Raw genomic sequence first — 10,655 nt, forward strand, 5'->3', positions numbered from 1 at the left:
GTGGAGGGGAACAAGGGGAGCGAGCGGGGTGGGGCGAGTGGGGGTCTCGTCCCCGATCCAGATTGGATCGGGAGGGGGGGAACGGCATGGGGGGGGGAGTGCGGGTGGTTGGGTTAGGGTTTCCTAGGGTGGGGGGATATGGGAGGCCGGTTGGGCCAGGGAGGAGTTGGGCCGGATGGCCCAGTTGGCCTGGGGCTTTCCATTTTTTTAAACCTTATTTTCTCTTATAGTTTCTATTTATTTGTTTTCTTTTATTTCTCATTTTAGTAAAATACTACAGTGGCAAGAAAATAGAGGTTGCAAGCTAAGCCACAGCCACAAACCACTTAGCATCGAAGCAAAATAGTTTTGAAATTGTTTAACATTTTGAAAGCATTTAAATAATTATTATTGTTACTATTTTATTCATTTTAGAGTGTTTAAACATTTTATAAAGGTGTGCTTTCTCCACCATAATTACCTATGCAATATTTGGTTCATTCCGAACATTTTAGTTTTAATATTGGAAAACTTTTATTCTTTGGTTGATTTTGAATTTGAATTTGAATCAGTTACGAACTAACACGAGATTAGGAACAGTAATCGAGGTGACGTGGCATCATTAGCAGAGGATCACTGTAGCTTAATTATCCGGGCGTCACAATGAGCCAAGGAGAAGTGATGATAAATATGGTGTAAGTGCCTGTTATTCATCACACTTGAGGGAAAGGACACCAAGAGCAAGAGAGAAAGACCAATACATGACTAGGTGAGCTTCATTTTTGGTTTTTTGTTTAAGAAGTGATGAAGGTTATTTCATATGTATGATTAATAGAAATTTGGTAGTTACCATTCTGTTGTTTACTCAAATGACTGTACTTAGAACTTCCTTCATACTTTACCCTATCTTGGTTTATTTTCCATCTCCAATTGGATTATGGTTTGCATCCCAAGACCAATGTTTTATGGTGTTCTTATTCCTGATTTAGTTGTACATTTGATTTGTATGTGCGTGATCTATTTTTGCAAGAGTTGATGGTATATGGTGAGCTGCCCCACAGCATCATTTGGTCTCTATAGCATTTGAGTAGGCAAAGTTGCTGTAACCGCATAATCCACCTAATTCTTGACAAGTCATCCGTTTCTCTGAATGTGTTGTATATGTACTGGAGTTTTCTGTATGTCACTTTACATACTAGGCATCAATGCAGTTTTTAGATAGTACATTGGTACCACTGATTCGGCCTCGCTTAAAAAATATTAATAAACAAGAAACATCGCGAGGCAAAGCCTCTCCTTTTAATTCACTAGATTCCACTCATTGTGCCCCTGGTGCAAGGCGTGAAAGAAGAGAAGTTCTGTTTGAGTATTATCACCATACATTTGTAGCAGCAATGCCATATATAATCATGCTTTGAGTGTTTTGCCTTGCGATGTTCAGCTTGTTCTTGTTTCTTAATTTTCTTGTCAGCTTGCCTTGTTAAGCTCCATGGATGGTGGGAGGATCATTCAGCTGACCAAGTGCAGTATGATGGTAATATAAAATCTGAGATTATGAAAGCATCTTTTGTGCATGTATGGTGGACAGACTTAGTGGTGTAGTATCTTTCAGAATCATTGCTAGGTTAATGATGTTGCAGGTTTTGCTTTGACAGATCCCTCGTTTCTTATCGTCGGCAGGACTGTGGTGACAGGGAGCATCAGCAACTGCAATTTATACAAGAAGGTAAATGGCTTGCATGATCCCTTTTTTTGAATGTTTGGTATCCACTCTCCGCGTCAAACTTAGCGTCAAATAAGCAGATCCTAGCTGCAGATGGGGAGATATAGAATGCTCGTCTATAAGCCCAATTAAACTGTTTGCCCATGTGCGATTGTGTAATTTTACTCTCTGTTGCTTGTGCACCATGGACCTGAAAATACTGAATCCTGTATGTTGCTGCAGAAATTTGATTATCTCTTTTTTATCAAGGTTTAGAAATACTTAAGAAAGCTTAGTACTATTTGATGGTTGTAAGAATGAAGTTGCAGTAATTTCGCATGCTAAAGTCTCATGTTTTCACCATCACCATTTGATTGTTTGGATATTTAAATTGCAGCACTTGTTACCTCTTTATAATTGAAAAGGGGTTCCTAAATGTAGCGTGTACCTATAAAAATTTGGACAACATGAACATGTGAGGATTCTATTTTGTGTGCGGCTGGCCTTCTATAGAAGATTTAGGGAGGCTGTATGTCTCAGGTATTTATGGCAAATGTTCGTTACACTTAATTCGTTCGAGTAGGCATTAGCCTTTTCTCTCTCTTTAACACAGTACATTAGTTAGGAAATTTTCAATTGTTGCCTGTTGTCCATGCACAAATTAGGTACTCTTATACAGTATTACTTCTGAGCGTCTACATAAGTGCACTACAGATTTACTTGATTTATTAGATCGTACACACCACTACAAAGTATACTGCAGAATATTTGTTCTCCACTAACAGCAACACCTTCCTTTAAAAGGGGAATTGTTTCATTATTGGAGGCTTTCATTTAAATATTATTGGCAGCTCATTGGAGGTTCGGAGAGATGAGAACAACTGATGCCTCCTGCATAAATATTACTTGCATTTTCAGTTTCAGCCTGTCTACGGATATGATGTAGAGCCGATGCTTCGTGAATTCATCTCCCTGCTGCTGCTGATGGTGCCCCAAGTGGTGGTCCAGTCTAGAGGACATGTATTTCTCCTCTATTTTGAAATTTTAGAACTGAATCAATTTTTCATCAGTAGACAAGCTGAGTTTATAGTATAGAAATTATGAGAGGATTATGCCTTCTCTTTTCAATATGAATTTCCTTCGTGCAATTGCCCCAGACCTAAATTACGAGAGGATTATGGAGGCGATGAAGATGTAAATTATGAGAAGTTGAGTTTATAGTGTGTAAATTAGGAGAGGATTATGCCTTCTCCTTTCAACAGGAATTTACTTGCATGCTATTGCCCCAGAGCATTACCGTGATACAAACATTTGTATTCCCTAGATGAGGATGACACCAGAGCAAAACAGGGTTACAAATGATGATTTAGCATTCACACATTAGACATGACTATACTAAGTATTGATAATCTTGATCTTTGCTTTCTCTCATATGTGCCCTACAATATTCACATAATGCATGGTTTGAATTGGCTTTTTGCGCCATTGGCGCAACGGGTCATCTAGTGAAAAGAACGGCGACTGGCGAGGTCGGTCACTGGTGGAAGTCACAAGTCAGGCCACACAAACCGGGGAACTCGCTCTCTGCTAGCGTGTGCCGTCCGGCATTTCCAACCCAGTAGCACCTCGGGCAGGGACATGGCGAGACCGGCGTTCGCGCACCTCCTTCGCACCGTCGCGCTCCCGTGCCGGCGACCACGCAGGCCGACGCCCTTCTGGCGTGGAAGGCCAGACTCGGCGACACACCCGTGCTGTCCAGCTGGACTCTGGCCACGCCGGTCTGCTCCTCCTGGCGCGGCGTGGCCTGCGACGCCGCCGGCCGCGTCACGTCGCTCAGGCTCCGGGGGTTTGGAGTCGGACTCACCGGCACGCTGGACGCCACTGCCCTCCCAGCTCTGACCGCGCTCGACCTCAGCGCCAACCAACTCAGGGGCGCCATCCCAGCGAGCCTCTCACGGCTGCAGTCCCTCGTCAGACTCGACCTAGGCAACAACTATGTTCAACGGCTCCATCCCGCCGCAGCTTGGCAACCTCTCCGGCCTCGTCGACCTCCGCATCTATAACAACAACCTCGCCGACAGCATCCCGCACCAGCTCAGCAGGCTCCCCAGGATCATGCATCTCGACCTGGGCTCCAACTTCCTCACTGACCCAGACTACCGCAAGTTCTCGCCCATGCCGACCATCACCTTCTTGTCGCTCTACCTCAACTACCTAACCGGCAGCTTCCCGGAGTTCATCCTCAAGAGCGGCAACATCACCTACCTCGACCTGTCGCAGAACAATATCTCTGGACCGATACCGAGGTCGCTGTTGAAGCTGGGGAAGCTCCAGGACCTGCGGGTTGGCGATAACAATCTGATGGGTGGAATTCCCAAGTTCCTTGGGTCCATGTCTAAGCTTAGAGCTCTCGAACTCGGCGGCAACCTGCTCGGCGGATTGATCCCGCCAGAGATTGGCGGCATGACGGCGTTGCAAGTCTTGGACATCAACACCAACCATTTGGAAGGTGAGCTGCCCACCGCCATCACATCACTCAGGAATCTCCAATACCTCAACCTGTTTCACAACAACTTCACGGGCACCATACCTCCGGACCTTGGTAAGGGGCTAAGCTTAATCGACGTGAGCTTCGCCAACAATAACTCCTCCGGCGAGCTGCCGCATAGACTGTGTGATGGCCTCGTGCTGCAGAACTTCACTGCGTCACACAACAACTTCAGCGGCAGGCTGCCATCCTTCCTTGAGAATTGCACGTCGTTGTTACAGGTGCGGCTGGAAGGCAATCAATTCACCGGCAACATCTCCGAAGTGTTCGGTGTCAATCCCAACTTGGACTACTTGGATGTCTCAGTGAACCAGTTGGGAGGGAAGTTGCCGTCTGATTGGTCACAGTCAACCAATCTTACACGCTTACGCATGAACGATAATCAAATATCTGGCAATATTCATGAAACCTTCTGCAGATTGACCTCTCTCCAGGAACTGGATCTATCAAATAACCAACTCACTGGAGAGCTCCCAAGTTGCTGGTGGGAATTCAAACTTATGTTAGCTATGGATTTGTCCAACAATAGCTTTTCAGGTGAACTTCCCATATCAACGAGCTTGGGCCTTAAACTCCAGTCACTTCGTCTTGCTAACAATAACTTTCTTGGAGTTTTTCCATCCGTAATTGAAACCTTCAGAGATCTCGTCATCCTAGATCTTGGTAACAACAAGTTCTTCGGTGATATCCCCTCTTGGGTTGGAACAAGTGTTCCTCTTCTAACAGTTCTGAGCCTCACATCCAACAATTTCAATGGTGTTGTTCCACCTGAGTTATCCCAACTTTCTAATCTGCAAGTCCTGGACCTGTCCAGCAACTCCTTCTCAGGTGAGATCCTCACGGCCATGGCAAACCATAACTGCTCTCTCGACTCATTTCATCTTGCAGGCAATGGCTTTGCCGGCGCCTTCCCACCGTTCCTGCAAGGCTGCAAGTTGCTGGCCACCCTGGACATTGGGAACAACCAGTTCTTTGGTGGTATCCCTGCATGGATTGGGAGTCAGCTTCCATCACTGAAAATCCTTAGGCTTAGATCAAACAATTTCACCGGACAAATTCCCCCAGAATTATCGAGGCTTTCGGAACTTCAGCTGCTCGATATGGCCAACAATAGCTTGACAGGATCGATTCCTGTAACCTTCAGAAAATTGACCTCCATGAGGCACAATCTTCCCCAGTTGGTCCAACCGAGGGATTCCGCTCCTTTAAAGATTATGGCCAATGGACGACCGCGGGTGGATCAGTTCCCAGAGAGAGTCAACATATCCTGGAAGGGCCATGAACAAACTTTTCAGAAAAGCATTGGGTTAATCACAGGTATCGACCTATCATGCAATCGACTTACGGAGAACATCCCTGAGGAGCTAACATACCTGGAAGCTCTCCGGTTTCTGAACTTATCCAGAAATGATCTATCAGGCAGTATTCCAGAGAGAATCGGCAGACTGGAGCTCCTGGAGTTCCTTGACCTCTCATGCAATGAACTTTCAGGTGGCATTCCTCCCAGCATCTCAAATCTGCCGGCCCTCGGTGTGTTAAATCTCTCAAACAATCACCTACAGGGCCGCATACCCACCGGGAATCAGTTGCAGACACTTGCAGATCCATCAATATATGGCAATAATCTAGGGCTCTGCGGCTTCCCCTTGAGCCCGTGTGAGCCTACATTGGGCGAGGGAATTGAAGACCACACAAAACTCATAGACCTGGGGCTGTGTTACTCTGTAATTCTTGGCATCGTTTCTGGCTTCTGGCTTTGGTTTGGAGCTCTGTTCTTCCTGGAGAAGTGGAGATTTTGTTTTCTCCGTTCTGTTGATGGCTTAGGGGTCAAGATAGGTGTCACCCGCTAAGGCTTTCTATAATCACATGTAAATCAGCAGGAACGACATTAGCGTCAATTATGTACTGTATGCAGCATGCTGCTTTTACTTTTTACAGTTGTAACACTAAACTGAACTATATTAGCAGTAACATAACTGCTGAACTATAGAAATAAGATATAACTGGGTAATACTAATACATATGCAGCTTTGTTACCTACCATTGCAGAGCAATGTTGGAGAACGCAACCACCGGCAGAAGGGCATATCCTGAGAAGTAGAGCACAGCAAGAACTCATTAGTGCGACCACCTCGTTATCAGTCTCATTATAGCAAATGCAATTCTCCATGACAAACAAACCATAAACAAAAACAACTGGCGAAGCCCTGTATTACAACGGAAGTTTACATCATTCCTTTCATTTTACATGAGTGCCGTTGCCAGCCACTTCTCTAACAAAGAGCAAAACAAGAACCCAGCCAGTGAGCACCGTTCCCTTGCTCTCAGTCTCCACGGCACACACACCTAGCAAGTCTGATCCCTTTGTGAGTTTCCATCTCTTCCTTCCTTCCTATGAGTTTTGTACATCACATGCACCATCATCTCCAACTTGGGAGCTTCAGTGAAGATCACAGAAGCATTAGCGGCGGTGTCAGTGCTGGAAGCAACACATGTAAAGCTCAAAAAAAAGCTCTCTTTGTCCCCGCCACCATCGCGTACAGCAACACGAGGCCAGTCAGCAGCTTCTTCGAAGCAAAAACTCTAAGATTGATCTTTACCCTGTGCGCCCTCATGAACCTCAGCACCGCCTGTCCCACAACCGCCAGCAGCGAACAGATAGCCACGAGAGCCATCCTAGCGGCGTCCTTCGGTCCCCCTATTGTCGTCAGATCACTCCTGTCAAACTTGATGTACGTCGGGTTAGCAACGCTATCATCAGCAGCACCGTCGCAGCCAAGTCGAAGGGCGTCGTTCAGCCGGTCAGAGATGTGGATAAGGATCCTCGCGAGCCAGGCCACTTCAGTCTCCGAGATGGGCCTCTTCATCCAGTCGCCTCTGTATCTTACTTCGCCAAACTTGCTCCTCCCCGAATGGGGATGCTTAGGTGTAAATATCTCGCCGCGCCCTGGATGTTGATGCTGCAACTCTTGCGCTGAAGTATTCTGGTGGTGGATGCCTTCAATGCGGCCCTGGAAGATCTTTTTCATCCGGGATTTTATCAGATCCAACGACTGGAGAGCTTGTACTGTGTCGCCTGGCAGGCGTTGTATCTCCAGCTCTGCTCGGATCAGAAGGAGCTTCACAGAAATGAAAAACCAATATCAGCATCCACCCATATTTAGCTTTCAGAAAATTATGAAAAAGAATATACACAAGCAGAGCACAAATGAAAAATAATTCACCAGTATGCACAAGGTAGTGTTAGCGAAATTACAAATTGTTTTCCCAGTCCCTCAACATTGATACAAAATATATGTTAAGTTATAGTCTTAATGAAAGTGTAAGTTATGCCAGACAACTCACTAAACTATCCTCCAGTAATATAAGGCAACTACAAATAAAATCCTCGCTACTAGTTCTAAATCATGATAATCCTGTAACTCAGTTGATTTGTTCAGCAGTACAACTCAAGTACTAATTCGGCTGAACTGAAAATGGACACATATACTGGAAGTGGAATCAAGCATGTAATGATGCGAGATATAGTAATCATGGTTAAAGTGACTAGAACAAACAGGCTAAATTATAAATCATGTAACAAAATGTGTACCTGAAGCAGATGATAAGCCCCGTCCTCACCACTATTGAAAAGTCTTAGATCAGAGTTCCAATGCTCATGCAAGAAAGATCCATCTGCATCAGTTTCTGTCAGACCATCCTCCCAATCCTGTAACAGACCACACAGGTTATACAAATATTTAGGGCAGCAACTTCATAATGTAATCAAATACAATTTCAAATCACAATTTAGCTGTAACCCACCTTTAGCTGCTCACGGATTGACGGAACATACTTGATTATGTCATCTGATTCTGAAGAAGTTGACGGTGAAGTAACCAGTTTAGAATGATAGGCAATATCCACTTTATATAGAAGATCCACCAGTTCTGTTGACGAAGACAAGACTTCCAATACCTGAATAATACAAAACAAGCATGTAATTGGTCAAATAATACTCAAGGATAGTGCAAAACAGAATAAACAAAACAGTTCTTGTATTTCATTAATTTGTTAATCTGAAGCTGACTAGCTTGCTTCTCCCTGTTGTAATGGAAACCTTTGAATTGCACATAACCACAATAGGCACAAGGTGCTCCTTGACAAAACAATTATCATAGACTGTTCGTCACAGAAATGCATGACTAATAATTTTGGAGAGTATACACTGAACAGAGAGTATACACAGAAATGCATGACTAGCTTGCTTCTCCCTGTTGTAATGGAAACCTTTGAATTGCACATAACCACAATAGGCACAAGGTGCTCCTTGACAAAACAATTATCATAGACTGTTCGTCACAGAAATGCATGACTAATAATTTTGGAGAGTATACACTGAACAGAGAGCCTTAAAACACTGTCCAATAAAGTAAGAACATCCAACAAAGGACCTTAGGCATGTTACAGACTCGCACATTTACATTTATGTTTGGCAAACTTAGCAGGACAGTGTAGGAGGCTTAAACTACTGAAGACATATAGATATAGGCACAACATCACTGGTGGCAGGTTATCATATTATATGTACATAAACAGAAATGTGCAGACACTATTAGCTCAAAAGCTTACAGATCGACATACCTACCAAGGGTGCTCCATTGACAGACTATATAATTTCGCTATGTCCTGCTTTCACAAATTATATTTTATATGGCAAGTACCGTTCAGAACAGTGGGAGCTTCTCAATCATATATTTACAATCCTAGCTTTGAGGGACCGAACAAGAACAACAAACTCCCGCACCTATGAACTTCCACAGATCTCTATCTCCTGGTGGTTCATCTTGGCCGTATCGGTTTCCTTATCATACACCAAAGCGTGAAGCTAAAAACACCGTCATGAGCCTAAAAATTATTTTTAGTTGCAAAACATGTAGTGAGCTAGTAAAACAAGCAAGACCCTGACACCTGCAAGGCGCAAACCCAGCACCCTCATTTCTCATGTTTCAGTTGTCACAACTTGTTGGCATTAATGACCATCACGGAATACGAGACCTCAAGCGGCTAAATCTAACGCTGAACATAAATTCAATCACGTATGGCATGGCAACAGACGTAAAACTCAGGAACCGGGACTAACCTTTAAAATCATCACGAGCACTGAGGAGACATCAGAATGGATAAACTTGTGTGCAAAACCCAGGAAATGCACCACCATCGAGCTATAGAACAGGTAATTGGACAGCACATAACTCTTCCACGATGGAGTATACAGCAGCTCCCCTTTCTTCATCACCTGTGTGTCCGTCCCCTGCATCCGGGACACATCATACTCATCCAGGTCCTCTTGCGTAACCTTCCATGGCTCCATATATGCCAACCACACAGAGAAGACTTGCGTCGCATTTTTTATCACCGCGCCAATGGGGCAGAACAAGAAGGCCCTCAACACAAACCGATACATAGGCCTCTGTATCAGGGGATTCCAGAATCCAACCTGGCTATCGCAGACCACATTCCTCGCTGTCATTCCTTCAAACACCATGCGTGCAGGACCACCGACACAGCAGTTCAGGTACATGACGAGCAGCTTGACCGCATCCCCGAGCCCAGGGGACGGCGGCTGCTCGCTCAGCTCGGCGCGAGCCCGGGAGGGCAGCTTGAGTCCGAACGCACGGTACGTCTGCACGGGCAGCGGCGAGAAGTCGTCCCCCACGAGCCAGAACTGGACGAGCGTGTGGAGGAAGAACTCGGCGCGAGCAAAAGGGTCAGCGGCGTCTGCGCCTTCCTCGCTGGCGGTGCGCTGCAGGAGGGTGCCGGTGAGCCGGCGCACCGGCGTGCACGCGGCCGTCGGCACGAACTCCCTGAGGTAGGCGTAGAGCAGCTTGAGGTACAGACAGGGCTCCGGCTTCTGGCCCGGCTTGCGGGTGCCGGCGGTGGTGGGCGCGAGGGTGGAGACCCAGGACTCGATGCGGGAGCGCGATTTGTGGGTCGGGGCGGAGGCGGAGGCGGCGGGATCCGCGGAGGAGACGGGGTAGTATGCGAACCAGAAGAGGAAGTACTCGAAGACGGAGAGGTGGAGCTCGGCGCCGACGCGGGCGGCGAGGAGCGGGGAGGCGAGGGCGCGGCCGGGGGCGTCGGCGTCGGAGTCGGCGAGGGCGACGCGGAGCCAGTAGGGGAGGCGCTCGGAGGGGAAGGCGAAGCGGATGAGGGCGCGGCGGTCGGCGGCGGCGGCGGCGGCGAGGAGCGGGCCGGAGGGGGCGAGGAGGGCGAGGAGGAGGCCGGCGAGCGCGGGGTCCGGGTCGGGGCCGGCGGCGGCGAGGTCGAGGAAGGAGGGGGAGGACGGGGAGGAGACGAAGAGGCGGTAGAAGACGGCGGGGAAGGCGTCGGCGAAGAAGGCGCGCGGGTGGTCGGCGGGGGCGTGGCGCGCCAGGTAGTCGAGCA

At 47.0% G+C, this 10,655-nt stretch overlaps 1 protein-coding gene, 1 long non-coding RNA gene and 1 pseudogene across 2 annotated transcripts; 2 read left to right on the plus strand and 1 right to left on the minus strand.

Moving 5' to 3' along the window:
• The first annotated feature begins 642 nt into the window (after positions 1 to 642).
• LOC123093934 (uncharacterized) lies at positions 643 to 2,945 on the plus strand. Its single transcript, XR_006445684.1, has 4 exons — positions 643 to 748; positions 1,451 to 1,513; positions 1,635 to 1,705; positions 2,600 to 2,945. It is a non-coding gene; the product is annotated as an uncharacterized lncRNA (long non-coding RNA).
• A 374-nt stretch (positions 2,946 to 3,319) lies between these two features.
• On the plus strand, positions 3,320 to 6,079 carry LOC123090379 (LRR receptor-like serine/threonine-protein kinase FLS2; annotated as a pseudogene).
• A 333-nt stretch (positions 6,080 to 6,412) lies between these two features.
• Positions 6,413 to 10,653, minus strand: LOC123090380 (uncharacterized; the record flags this gene model as incomplete). Its single annotated transcript, XM_044511706.1, has 4 exons — positions 6,413 to 7,348; positions 7,822 to 7,938; positions 8,034 to 8,186; positions 9,352 to 10,653. Coding segments are annotated over 4 exons (2,190 nt in total), but the record flags the coding sequence as incomplete, so codon positions are not given.
• Between the last annotated feature and the right edge of the window lie 2 nt (positions 10,654 to 10,655).

The sequence above is a fragment of the Triticum aestivum genome, chromosome 4B (genome assembly GCF_018294505.1).
Source record: "Triticum aestivum cultivar Chinese Spring chromosome 4B, IWGSC CS RefSeq v2.1, whole genome shotgun sequence".
Classification (NCBI taxonomy): Eukaryota; Viridiplantae; Streptophyta; class Magnoliopsida; order Poales; family Poaceae; genus Triticum; species Triticum aestivum.